At 40.6% G+C, this 14958-nt stretch overlaps 1 protein-coding gene across 1 annotated transcript; it reads right to left on the bottom strand.

The window, feature by feature from the left end:
* Positions 1-836: 836 nt before the first annotated feature.
* Positions 837-6360, bottom strand: LOC122977474 (myeloid-associated differentiation marker-like protein 2). The gene is made up of 2 exons (XM_044345538.1): positions 4691-6360; positions 837-4135 (listed from the first exon to the last, which is right to left on the bottom strand). Exons 1-2 carry the CDS (start codon positions 4969-4971, stop codon positions 3484-3486), a joined length of 933 nt encoding a protein of 310 aa, XP_044201473.1. The 5' UTR covers positions 4972-6360; the 3' UTR covers positions 837-3483.
* Between the last annotated feature and the right edge of the window lie 8598 nt (positions 6361-14958).

The raw sequence follows: 14958 nt of genomic DNA on the forward strand, positions 1-14958 counted from the left end.
TCATGTCCTGAATTTACACCTGCTTCAAGTGATGGAGGTGACAGATAATGTCAGTGCTGACTGAGAAGAGATGATAAGAGAATGAGTAAAGCAGAGAAGCATACAGGAACCAAACATGAATCAAACCTTGAATAAATTGTCCATTTACTGTATGCAAACAGCAGATCCTGTATCGAAGATAAGTTAAAAATTACATTTACAAACTTCCATTCACCTGGACAACACTTATGCTGGTGTGGCACTGCCATACAGAATGAATAAAATGTGCTTTTATGTCTGCAAACTCAAGTTATCCATGTAAAATTTGAACGTAACTCAGTGTTACTGTACAATGTTATGAACTTAGTCAAGGACAAGGAAGTCTTGGTTATGTTGCATACTTACCAGGAAATGTTGAAACATGACCATGTTGTTCAGTAATTGTGTGCTCACAAAAATGTGTTTATAGAATTTTATATTATATTGAATAAATTTGGACTTTTTTTATTTTATCATGTTAAAAATGTTTGTATTGTTATGTTTATGGCTGTATTGATTTATTTTTTGGCCACACATGCTGTAAACACAACATAGGCATACAATCACCTCTTGAGTTGATATGGCAATGGCAGTTGCCTTTTGACACATCTAGGAACACCAACTTACATCTAAGACACCTGATGTAAGTCCAATATTCATTCTCCTTTTAGTTCTGTTTTGGTCTCCACCAACTCCTGAGGGAAATAACTGACTCTTTATTATTATAACAACAACAACAACAACAACAATAATAATAATTATGATAATAACTTTATTGATATAGCACTTTTCAAAACAACCATTACAAATTGCTTCACAAACAAGGACAAACAAAAGAAAGTTGATAAACAATCACCTACAAAATCACAGTCAACAAATAAAATAACACATAAAACAGTTAAAAGTAATGATAAAATAATAGATAAAAGTAACACATAAAATTAACAGATAAAATAAGTAACAGGTAAAATAATTAATCAAAAGCCATATGTAAGTTTTGGGAGATGTATGCTGTTCCAAAGGGTTGGAGCCCAAAAGCCCTGCCACCCCTGGTCTTCAGCCCTGACTGGAGAATAGCTGACAGGGTCTTATCAGTGGATCTCAAGCCACGGTCTGGTGAGTAATGATTTAGAAACTCAGCCATACCATGCAGGTCCTTAAAAGTCAAGAGTAAAAATTTTAAATCAATTCTGAAATTGACAGGCAGCCAGTGAAGGGAAAATAAAATAGGGGAGATATGATCATGCTTCCGTGAATTGGTTAAAAGTCTGGCGGCTGCATTTTGGACACCTTGAAGCTGTGTAATCATTTGGCCAAGGCATGTAAACACAGCATTACAATAATCCAGATGAGAAGTGATAAAAGCATGAACCACTCTTTGAAGATCATTAAAAAAAAAGTGAAAGATGTAATTCTAGAGCTATTTCTCAAGTGGAAAAAGCACGACTAAGCTAGTCTTTTAACATGGGGCTCAAGAATGAGCTGATCTAAAATAACTCCAAGATTCTTAGCAGTGGGTACCACATGCTGAAGTAGAGAGCCAAGAGCAGGCAGAACTTGGCCATGAGTGTGCTCAGGGCCTATAATAAGGATTTCCGTTTTGGAGGAGTTAAGCTGAAGAAAATTTACCCCCGTCCAGTCCTTAACCGCAGCTGGGCAGTTATGCAGGGAAGATAACTTAGCTGATTTAGATGGTTTGCAGGACAAGTACAGCTGAGTATCATCTGCATAGCGATGAAATGAAATATCATGCTGTTTGATAAAGTGGCCCAAAGGGAGTAAATAAAGAGAAAACAAAATTGGACCTTGACTGGAGCCCTGCGGCACCCCATACATAGACAGTGCTTGAGAGGAGGTAAAGCCATCAACAGACACAATGGATTTTCTGTTAGAAAAGTATGAGGAGAACCACTGGATGGCAGTCCCGGAGATACCAACCTATGTTCTCAACCTTTCAATAATAATGCTATGATCTTCAATTGAATGCCCTCAATCTTGTCTATGAAAAACATTAAAAACCTTTCACAGTTTACATTAGAAGTAATAGGGACACCAGGAGAACCAGGGTTGACTGATCGATCAATGGTCTTAAATAAGAAACTAGACTTGTGCTGGTTGGAAGTGATGAGCTCTGAAAAATATTTTGCTTTAGCAGCTATTTACTCAACTACGCAACACCTAGTCTCTATTTATCAGAGCTTTTTCTGTGAGCATCTCTTGAAATGATGCTGATGAGATTGGTGAGAATGAACCAAAACAGTGAAGTTGTGGGTCCAGAGAACAAAACCAATGAGCTTACAGGTGCTGACATTCTCCATAGAGCTGAGAGGAACTGCAGAGTCTGCTGATGATTCTCTGTGGGTCAGTTCACTATGAAACACCTTTCACATAAATATAGTCATTTGATCCATTGTGAATATAAAAATATTGATTATAGCAGCTTTATATCAGAAAATGAACTAACTAATAATGTATCGGTATATGGATTTGGAGACTGAAATAGTTTCCAAGTAAATTGATTTAAATGTAAAATCACAGCCAGTGTAAATGAAAGCAAATCGTTTTTTGACATTTGACCTAGTGTTTAAGGACATATTAGGTCATATGTACTATCTTCTGTGACAATGTGCAAACATTCCTGGGTCACACTGACCATGTTCAAATTGTGCAATTGTGAATATTGTGTGTTTTCAGCTCAAACTACAGGTCATCTTATCAGTACAGTTGGACAAGACAAAGTAGAGAGACATCTGTTTTTTTAAATGGGCAGTATTATTTTTTATCCTACACTGAGGTAAGCATTTGATAGAGAGGTTTTAAAGACAGCAACCTCTTATAAATGCTGTCTCACTGCTTCAGTATGAATGCAGACAGCTCCTGTTTATTTTTGGCAGCCTGGGTAATGTCCGTAAATCGTTGGTGGGGTTTGCGGATGACAGGAATGCCACAGATGCCAATGCCAGATTTACTATTTATATTCAAATCTTGTATGCTTTATTTGAACAGAAATACAAGTAACAAGTAAATGTGTGTGCTAGGTCACCAGGTCACAGGTCATGAATAGTGGGAGTGTCTTGTTTTATGAGGATTTGGCAGGACATACCAGTGAGCCTTGCCTGCTTGGGTGAGGCTGGCTCCCTAAATCTCTCACAGGGCAGAAGGGGTCAGTTTAAGGGATGGGGTGTCACCTTAGTGGGGTGTGGCAGAGGGTATGCAGTGGGAAAATTCCTGGTTCACATTCCACAGTCCTTCTGATTGAATTTGGGGTGTCTGGGTGCCTCAGCAACAAACCATGTGCAGTAAAAGTGATGGTCTGAGTCTGGGATCTATGACACATACCCATGTTTCCCCCTCAATCTTTTCAGTGTCTTTAAATATCAAATAAGTGGATGAACACAATCATAAACAATGAAGGAGATGAATAGCCTGTTAAGTCAGCGATGCCAAATAAGCTTCCATACAGTGCTACACCCGTGAGTTAGTGGGCCCATGTGAGGAGACAAATCGTATCCTCTGGGAGTATACCAGGTCCGCCACATACAGTCCAAAGTTGACGAAGGAGAACACGGCCACCACGACTTTGCTGTCCCATGGACACCTCCCTTGAGGGCATGATGACGGTCGCTCAGGGGAGCCATATTTAGTATCAAAGCAGAACACGGGCCACACCACTGATGCACTCAAGTAGAGCAGAACCTCTAGCAGGGTGCACACCACCACGAAACGATCAAAAGACATGCAGCGTACGGCCTTGGTCCGCCCACACACAGTCATTATGACCACGAGAGTAGTCACAGCAAAGCAGAAAGCATAGACGACAACACAGTAGATTGTGGCACCATAACGTGAATATTCGCTCCTATTGGCCAGAGCTCCAAAGATGATACAGGCCACAAAGCCCTGAACAACTTTGAGGAGGCCGGAGACAGTGGCCATGTAGCCCACCATAGTCTGGCCTGGCCTGGCTCGGCACAAGGCCACTTCAGCCCCGTAGGCCAGAGTACCCAGGATGGAGCAGACAGTGACAGCAATGCGGAAGTTTCGGACATCACAGCCGGCGTAGGGGCACTCAGATCGGACAAAGAAGAGTGGGTAGACCACGGAGGCCGTCACATACCTGCAGACAGAAAAGCACCAGTGTAGATATGATGTCATTAAACCAGGGGGAAAAATGCTTTGGAGGTCACAGTGGGGCGAATAAGGGTAGTGAAATACCTTTTGTGGTGTCATAGTACAAGTTCATATGTGTGACAAAATAATCTCAACTCAAGTTCCACTCACTAGCTTTGTCAGAGCTTTCAACCTTTCATTTAGCACATAGATAATAGGTGCTTGTATACAGGAATGAAACTGTAACCTCTGTCTTGGTTCAACAATGGCTACATCCACTTATCCCATATATGACCTGTTCTAATGTTCTCAATGGTCCTCACTTTGGTCACATGATGACACCTTATTCAGTTCTATTCGCTGATGAAGACCATGAAATCAGTTGAAAGTTCTGACAAAGCTAGTGAGTGGAACTTGAGTTGAGATTATTTTGTCACACATATGAACTTGTACTATGACACCACAAAAGGTATTATTTTTTAACAATGCCATGTTGTCACCTTCTAAAGTTGATAAAGCAAACATATAAACAAACAGTGGTTTATCTACATATGTGACTTACATGAGTGTTGCGAAGGCCGCACATGTGACCGTGAGGTTGTCCCAGGATATGGGCAGGCAGCTGTAGAGGCGAGTGGCATCCAAGAAGAACACCAGAACTGACATGCCGAAGCAGAAGCACCACGCCGCCATACAAAACACACCCTGTGAACCGCTGTAGCCGGCACTGTGGATTACCATGGCAATCACAGAACAGCCCATGGCCAACTGACAGAGGCGGGCAGCACCCAGAGGTGAGCAGAGTGCCCTCATGTTGAGGTACGGACCACCATGTGAATCCATAACTGGGTAGGTGTACAGCAGGTGAAGGCAAAAAATAAATATTCCACAGCAAGATTTATAAGATGTAAAGTCTTCAGGGCCTCAAAGAGATTTTGAATGTCCAGAAGCTGCACAATCGAAGATGATGTGGAGGTCAGGTCTGAAGTCTAAAGTTTTAAGTTTTAGCTCAAGTCCAAGCCAGTGCCACAAAAACAAAATCTAAGAAGCATTCTTGTGGAAAAATGTGACATCCAGAGATTCCAGTCCAGTCTTTTTAATTCCAGTATCTTGACAATATCAATCAAAGTATAGATGTATGAAATAGTGTCATACATTTAAAGAAATGGTGCAATCAATTACTCCTCTCATGAAGCAGCCTCTCACAGCCTTTGCCTCTCAGTCTGTGTCTCTATCTTTGACTTCCACTTTTGCTTTTCACCCCTTCAGATGAAATCACAACACTGTTTTGGTCCTGGAAAGCACCCCTGCCTTCAAAGATCTTAATTTAGGATAAACACATGTCTCTGGTTTTCTGCTCAAACACTGCTGAAACTTCCAGTGTCCTTGATGAACATATGGCAGGATGTCCGGATTCTCAGGTGTTTTAAGGTGGTATTTTTACCTTGTGTGAATGTGTTTTGGTTGCATTGTTATGCAGAGTCACCCTCCCCTTCCCCGGCTGTGTTTACAGACTTGGTTGGGACTTTCTGATACTCTATTGGTGAATCACAGTATGTCACAGTCACAAAGTTTGTCACAAACACAGGTGTAAATCCCTCTTTGAGATCTTCTATAAGAGCTGAAGCTGACCGAGCGGGCACGTACACTCACCGTTCTGCTGAGAGATCGCACTGACTCATATTTCACAAATATCCAGACTCAGTATTGTGCACCATGCAAACCAGGAAGGATGGGTTGAAATCCCTGTAAGTGTAGCATTATGTGTTGATAAATTCCTCTCTCTATGACGAGAACTTGTAGATCCAAAAAGTCCAGGATGTTTATTAAAAAGTTGTCAGTTGAGCCATGTCTTCCAGTAAATAAATACTGCAAAGCCACAGCAAAATTTGGTCCCGTCAAACCCTTCAGCTGCAATGGTCCAGTCCAAAGTCAGAATCTCCTCGCCAATCTTCTTGGATCTCTTACCCAGACATGTTGGGTGTGTATCTGTTGCTGTAGACATTCATAGCCACCACCAGCCGTCCTCAAATGTCAACCCTCATCTTCTTACTTTCTGTCACACACTCTTCCTCCTCACACACTTTCTCCTTCCTCACTGTCCTTCTGTCCACTATGAGGAGGGGGTGCTGCCAGTCAGTCAGACCAGAATGGAAGTTATTTAGGGTTGGGCCATCACCAGATAAGTGTTGGGGGGATGTTTACATGTGGTTGGGCGTGGAGTTGGGGCATGCAGACACATTACAGACCCCGTCTAATGAGGCGAGATGACATGCGGTCTGTGTTGTGTACAGATCATGACCAATATGTGTTAATGAAGTTACATTGTAAATTCCCTGAATTTTATTAAGGCGTTCCAGTGTGTCTCTTACTGGAGTATATCTGTATCAGTGATGTCATATCCTCACACTAAATGAACAGGATACCATTTCAAATGATTCCTGTGACCAACACAGGAGTCAATAATCCTTACCTCTGAGCTCATGGAGGCTTTTTAGAGTTGCATTAAAAGATTTTTAATGCCACATGGGGGCCTCATATCAAACTGTCAACACAACATTAAAGTCTAACTAAAATTAAATCATTTGTCCTCTCTTTTAAGAGAAAAATTAGACAACAAAAGTGAGAAATTTATATTCTAGATTCTTTGGTTTCATGATGGTGCCCCTAGTTTTACATTATTTCTATGACATGCAGTTCTGCTTATGTAGCACCAGAGTAGCATCCGCAATGCAACCTGAGGCAGCGAGGGTGAGACTGGGCACAGTATGTGCAGCCACACAGGCATGGGACATGGATATATCCTCTGGATGGATTGGAGCCCTAACACCAACTCTACTCATGAACAGATGCCTCAGCTGGGTTTGAAATAACTCTTGAGCGCTACCGTTGACTGAAAATGGCCTCATTCTCTAGTAGCAGCTAATACCATGACACCGGTGGCTATCAACCTGGCTTCATCTGCCAGGAGAGAAACAAACGGGGGAAGAGAGGAGGGCTAAAGGCTAAGCTAAGGCTAACTCCTCATCGACTATCTCTACCCAGCATTGTCGTTGCCAATGCATGGTCTCTGGTGAACAGAATGGATGAACTGTGACTGTGGATCACTACTCACAAAGGGATTATTGACTGCAACGTGATGATTTTTACAGAAACATGGTTTAAGAGTAGTGTCCCCGATAGCGCTATTGAGCTACATCCTCAGGGTGGATACAACAGCTAATGACTCTGGTTAGACTAGAGGGGCATGAGGGACTGTGCATTTATGTTTACAAAGTTTGGTTCATGGACAATGCCATTATTGAGAAGCACTGCTCTGCTAACCTAGAATATCTCATAGTTAAGTTTAGACCTTTCTATCTTCCCACATCTTCTGTTGTGACTGCAGCATACATCCTCCTGGATGCTAATGCTAAGCTTTAAATGAAAGAATTGCATGCTGCCACTAGCACACAGCTGATGCTAGGGTGCTCTAGTTCTTATATAGTGTTAGGGGATGGATCATTCTAGTATAACTCCATTACGTCATGAAGCCACCATTTCAGGCCTGCCCAAAAAATCCTGAACACAAAAATGGTGAAAAAAAGTTTAATGGTCTAATGATCACAATTCAGTACTACATAGATCGCAGTCCTGTCACGTTTTCAGCAATTATTTTCTAACATTTATAAGGTGTTTAAAAAGAAATCTCTGATTTTCTTTTACATCGACTTTAATATGAAGATGTAAAGCAAGAAATGTTGGGTTTGCATCGGCAGTAACTTAACATGACTCTGATATGGCTGCCCCTTGGCAGGCTTCCAGAAAGCTGGCCAATCAGAACAGAGTGGGTTCATCGAGAGGGGGGCCTTAAAGAGACAGGAGTTAAGAGACAGAGGCTGAACTGAGGGGCTGCATAAAGGGCCAGTATAAAATAAATATTTGTGGAAATAATAATATAAATATATAAATATAAATAAATATATATATAATAACAAAACGTAGTGTACATAATGTGTAGTAGAATGGAGAGAAAAATGTATCTTTATTTTGTGTCAAATGAAACCCTCACATGGCAAAAGCAAAACATTATCCCCATCAAAGTTAATCCTTGACTCTACAAACTACTTAAATTTTTCTTTTCTAGGCTATCACTGAAACATTTTTTTTTAACATATAACAATAACTGATTTCACCTTTACATTAAAGGGTTCCTACAAACCCTGGAAAACAACTCTGGCACCACCACCCCATATAAAGGGCACATGATGTTATTTGGCACTGGAAACTGTGTGTTAAAGGGATGTTAAAGAAGATGTAGCAGGTCTGCAGGCCAGGGTATGTGCAAAAAAGGTAAAAAAAGTATTAATGAAACAGAGGCAAGCTGAAAAAAGCAAACAAGCAAATAAAATCTGCAGCCTTAAAGCAAGCTGCCCCCCAATCTCCTCCCTACTGATACCTGAATGGTATTTTACTCTCTCAGCCGCACCTAACTGGAACCTACCACCTGCTCAGGTAAGTATGGGGGTGAGCTACACAAACACTAGGCTTTCAAATTATACAGAACACCACACAATTATAAACACTGGTTTTCTTTGTTACTGCTGACAATCACAATATATTATAAGCACACAAACACAGTCATAGGTGTGCCCACTACAACCAAATGTCATTTGTCATTTACTATGGAACAACTTTACCCATCTCCCCACATCCTAACAATGCCCAATCCCCCACTGCTTAGAGGACCTAATGATGCAAATGTGTTTTCACTATCCCTGATTGAGCAGCTGATCTACCCACAACAATACAGGCAGAACAACTGAAATAGCATGTGCAAACAAAGATAAACCACATTTATCAACCAATGTATTCAATTATTTAAAAAAAACCTCACTGACAAATTACATTCGATTGAAAATAATGACGATTTTACACACAAACCAATGACAACATTGGGGAAAAGGACCTAGTGAAAAGGGAGAGGAGCAGCCTTTTCACACCATCACATGTCCTAAATCATGTTTTGGGTTATACCTCATTCACTTCATGTGCATAAGTAATTTTTCAGCTGCAGGGTTCAGGGTTGATTCTGAGTCCGTGTACAAAACTATCCTCTCATCTTAAGATCACCAGCAGCAGGCAGGCCGCCACACATTGGTTTTATCATATCTGTCCACAGGTCTCTGTCTCCACCTGCAGGTGTGTGACAGACTGTGGTCTCTCTGCTCCACATCAATTTACATGGGTAAATATAAAATTGTACAGAACAGCTGCATAAACGCAAGGGTGACATGTAGTCATTTGATGTGGTAATTGACAGTAATGAAAGTAGAAAGTCCGCGCTGTGGGTATGCTCTAATATTACACTGGAAAAACATATCGTCAAGTTAGATTACAGTCCACAACATAGGCTACAGCATAATTACTTCACTAAATGTGAAGTTAGGGAATAAGGGGGCAACAATATGGGAACCTAAATAGAATTTATATTGCAGGTAACTAAAAGGACGCTATTCTAACATTACTGGTTGTGTCTGGATTTATTTTGCCATTGTATTTATTATAAATTCCCAGCTTGAAGAACCAAAAATGAAGATTGTTTATACATGATGTGCTTTACTTGAGTCATGTAATATGTCATTAAGTTTATTAATATTATTATAAATGAAAAACACTTGACAGTCCAGAGTAAAATATCTGTATAAATGTACAGTATATATTTAAAATATATACTTTCCTTTACAGTGAAAGAGAGTTTTCTGTTCAGACTGTTTCTTTTTATTTACACGAACATAAAATCCACTATTTGATCAGAATACAGATGATATGTACAGTGTAGATTTCCAAATATGTAAATAATATACTTTTTTTAAGTATATTGTTTGCCTGTGAGACGAAGCATGTCCACAAGACATGAACCTTCTAGGACGGCAAACAGAAGTCACATCAATCATTACAATCTGTCAATACACTAATCAATTTGTTTTATTTGTCAGCTGCAAAGCATCCTGAAAAGAGACTCTGCAGATCGTTTGTGATTTTTTAAAGCCAACAGCAGTTTCTGTGCATAACCATCCACCATCCCATTAAAATCCTGGGCTCTGACCAGGTCACTGGATGCTAATGGCTAATTATGTACTCTGAGCTAACAGGGAGATTTGCTTCTTGGAATATTGAGAACATTTTTTGTGCATTACTTATGCAATTTGTGCATAAGTTAAAGACACAAAAACAATTCCTCATGTTGATCTCCTCATAAGCTCTCATGCATGTGTATGCATCTCACAAAGATGTTGCTCATAAACCTGTCTAATGATCTATTATTCAGGTGGCCAGAAATGCTCCATGCAGGCTTGTGTGTGTCCCCCCACCCAACACAATAAATGCAGCTTTAATGTGTTTGGACTGCCAACAAAGGGTTATTAGACATCTTTGAGTTGTGGTTATTTCAGCCTTTTTTACTTTATAAATTTAAATATATTTCAATTCACTTTAACGACCACACAACTGAGCTGGTGCCATTATTAAAAGTTATGCATATTTAAAATTCAATAAGGGATTTCAAAAGGATTCAGATTTAATAAGTGGATTTGATCCTGGATTTGAATTCCATAAAATGTTATCAAACCCTATCCTCTTCAGAAACGTGGACAGACATTTTGATGAGTGCTGTGTGTACTGTCCCCACATCTAATCTTGATGTGACATCATATAAAAAGTATGTCATAGATGACATCATACAAGATCAAAGCTATCAACAGTCAGTAAAATGTTTTGGTTTTCACTCACAGCTCAACACAAAGTCAAACAGATAAAACACTAGAAGTTCTACATCGACTAGGAACGCAAATACTTTCTTGATGAACGGACAAGGTGACACGTTAGATCCTCTTTTTGAGCTAAACCCCGAAGGAGGTCAACTGTTTATCCTGCGTATCACCTGGCAGGGGCGGCTCACAGATGAAAACCGTAACGCTATGCTTCAGGAAGTTATTGATGCTCTGAATCAGGCCTCAGAGGACTCTGACGAGGACTATGACAACCGGGACATCTTACAGGATCCTGAAATTGAGGTCGGTGCTGAGGTGGAGGTTGACATGGAGGCCAGACAAAATGTTGGCGAAGAAGAAGAGCAGGAAGAGCCACTTCCCGATGAAGATGGTGGTGAGGAAATTCATGATGAAAATGTCATCGACGAGCCGCTGCCTGGAGGGTCCAGGAAGAGAGGCAGAGAGGAGGATAGTGAGGATGAAGAGAGCAGCAGCAGATGCCTCAGATGTGACTGTGTGTTCAATTACAACAACGACGCACAGAATCAGACTCAATTTGGTGCTCAGGAAGAGCGCGATAAAGATGTCATCAACGACCCGCTGTCTGCCCGAGAAGAGGAGGATGAAGAAGAGGAGGAAAGCTCCAACAACTACAAATGTGACTTTCCAGACAGTGATGTCAACAGTGTTGACTACAGTGAGAGTGACACTGATAGTGAGTGTTGAGTGTCACAGTCAACATCAAACCCTCTCAAACACCTCATGAGTGCATCACATCGACGAGGTGATAACAGCAACACTGAAACATCTTACTTTCCCTCTGCACCAACACCTCTCCACATGTCATCGCTTCATTTTCTACTCTGGACAAGACAGTAAGACAGCAGGAACATTACACACAACACCCACCAGCCGATCGTCCTGGAGGGGGATCCCGTCTTTGAGCAGGCCCTCCCAAGGTTTCTTCCTTTTAGTCTCCAAATGGAGGTTTTTGGGGAGTTGTTCCTTGTCCTCATTGAGGGTTTAAGGGCTGGCTGAGTGTTATCTTCCTTAATGTGGGCACTTCAAAGCCCCTACAGGATGGGCTCTAAATTGTTCCTTAGTGTTGGTATGAAACAAAAAATAATTAAAAAAGGTCATTTGACTTGCTGACTCATTACTGTTGCTTTTAGAAACAAGAGAATGACAAAATTTTGGTGAAGGATGTACGGACTGAAAGCCGGTAAAATTGAAATGTCCAAAGTCAACTTTAAATTTGGTTGACTTTATTTGAGAATGGCTTTTCAGCAAACTGTCTATAAATGCTTTAACTATCAATTTCAATATTGGTGTGAAAGTTTAACATGAACATGCACACATAGCCTACCTTCAACTGATGGTTCACAGAAGCTTTCTGACTAAAACACACAATAATGAACCGTGTACAGTAAACACACCATCAGAGCTAAAGACAGAAAAAATAAAAACATTGCCATCATCTAATATCCTGACAGAGTATAGCGCTGTATTCTTCCAATATTTGACCACAAACTCTAAAATATTGTATCACACACCCACGACTGATAATGAATTACTTTTTATATTCCATTCATGAATGACCACTTTTTAAGCCCTTTAATGACAATCCCTGTGCTACACATAGACATACTTGACTTCAAATGGTACAGGTACTGCTACAAAATCACACATGAAACGCAGCTTTGCCACACTTAATTTAAAGGATACCTTCACAATTTTTCAAGTGTGTCTTAAAACAACAGTCAGATACCCAAATGGACGTTGAAACAGTTTTTTCTGGCTGTAATCATTCCTCCTGTTCATACTAACCATTAGAAGATCACTTCATAATGCACTTTCAATGTAAGTGATGGAGGACAAAGCCCAGTCTGCGTTTTGTGTGTTTTAAATGTATTTAAAAGTTTATCTGACGTTAATATGAGGCTTAAGCCCTCAAGGTTGGTCAAATCACACGGATAATTTACAAAGTCTTTGTGTTTATCTGTTGAGCTGCAGTGGAAGGATGGGAATTTTATAGTAAGAAGGCTGTAACATGGAAGATATCCACTTGATATGACTTAGTTGGATGGCTTAAGCCTCATATTAGTTTCAGATAAACGTTTGAATATCTTTTCACACAAAACCAGGACTGTGGATTTTGTCACCCAGCACATACGTTGTAAGTGGTGGAGGAAAAAAATTACTCAGCAATGACTCAATTTTAGACATTTTGATTGTAGATTATCCAGAATGACAGTAGAATATTTCTCAAAAAACACAACATATAAAAAGAAAAGTAAAGTAAAAATTTCACTCCTCTTTCCAAGGCAGTTATGGCCTTGAGGAGACGCTTGTCTTTGCTGCTGCAGCCACCAAGGAGCGCTGTTGCAGCAAAGCAGCAGTCTAGCAGAGCTGAACGCACCCTGGGGGCCCCATGTGTTCACTACAGCTTCTCACTACAACCTTTGATTGTCCAACTCTGTATAATAAGCAAATGAGTAAAATTTGACTTTATAATAAATAATGGAAAAGATAAAATACCTTTGAGATGGTGATAACTCAAATTTCTAATTGACAAGGTTGTTTGTCTGCATCACAGTTAAGTAATATGAACACACACAACCAACACAAACTCCATAAACCGCCTCTCTAAGTGCCCGGGGCTTTATTTGGCATCAAAGACTCCAGGGGCAGTTGGAAGTAATTAATTTGCAAGAGGGAGACAGAGAGAGTGTGTGTACGTGAGACAAGTGGGTGGAATGCACTCCTCCCATCCACCCACACACACACACACACACACACACACACACACACACACACACACACACACACACACACACACACACACACACACACACACACACACACACACACACACACGGCTCCCCTCTGTGTCCGGCCTCTTTTTGAAGTCCCTCCTGCAGCTAAAACACTCTGAATGAGGAGGCAGCTGGGGAGAAGCCTGAGGAACGTGCTGTAAGTGTGTGTGTGTTTGTGTGTGTGTGTGTGTGTGACGATGACAACGTGAAAATATGGCTGTTTGTTTAGTATCACCAGTGGACAGTCAGATAAAGTCAAGGCATGTGAGTGTCAGAGGCTGCAGGAATTTGTGGATCATGAGGTCCATCACAGCTGTGGTCTCCACGGTTTGAAGAAGGCACCTGAAAAATGTCAAAGTGCTCTTAACACACCGTCCTTCACTTGCTTACAAACCCGTTTTAACACACTCACAGTGCCTCTGATATGGCTGTGACAACTTCAAGTACATCCCATCATATCATATTTACTGTCCTACAAAGACAGAGAGCGTACAGTAAGTACAGACACGGTGAAGTTGAGAAAAATGGTTTGAAGTTTTCAGGCTGGCCAGTCAACTGCATAACACACAGTAAGATTGTAAAACTTTCATGTGGTGCTATTTTAGGCTGATTTATTTTACTCCCACCACCCCCCCAAAAAACCTCCGTAATAATAATTATAAACTTGAGATACTGCACTTCCCCTTTGGATAATCAAAAGTTCTTTTACAGTATAGTACAAAGTCAAGAGGTTGTGATAGAGCACAAGATAGTAAAGCTCTGGAGTAGCATTCCTGCACACGCGCAGTGGCGTCTGCTTTACACAGAACTACTCTCCTGAGACTGAAAATGTGATCGCTGTTATTACTCTTTGGAGCAGTTTCTAAACAAACTAACGTGACCGTAATCTTCGGGGTGAAAGAACATGTCAGCCAGTGCAGCTGCATGGCTCATTGATGTGTTTTTAATAGTTTTTGGATTACAACGGAGTTGTACGGAACAGAGGAATAAGATATATCAGGCTTTGGATACGCACACACACACAACACTTTTAAGTAGTATCAGTTCATTGTTGGTTTGGCTTTGAGATTTGTTGACAATAAGAAATTGCCAGCCTTATCCCTTAAATTACCCAGAAAAAAAATAATTATATTTTAACATCTAGGTCTGCTGATGGAGATTATCTGATTGAAAGCTCCATAACAACAAAGCTACTAAATGGACCTTGAGGTGAGGTTGTGAATTGTTTTGTTAAACTTTAATTCAAGACAATATTCAAGACA

This window comes from Thunnus albacares, chromosome 3 (genome assembly GCF_914725855.1).
Source record: "Thunnus albacares chromosome 3, fThuAlb1.1, whole genome shotgun sequence".
Classification (NCBI taxonomy): Eukaryota; Metazoa; Chordata; class Actinopteri; order Scombriformes; family Scombridae; genus Thunnus; species Thunnus albacares.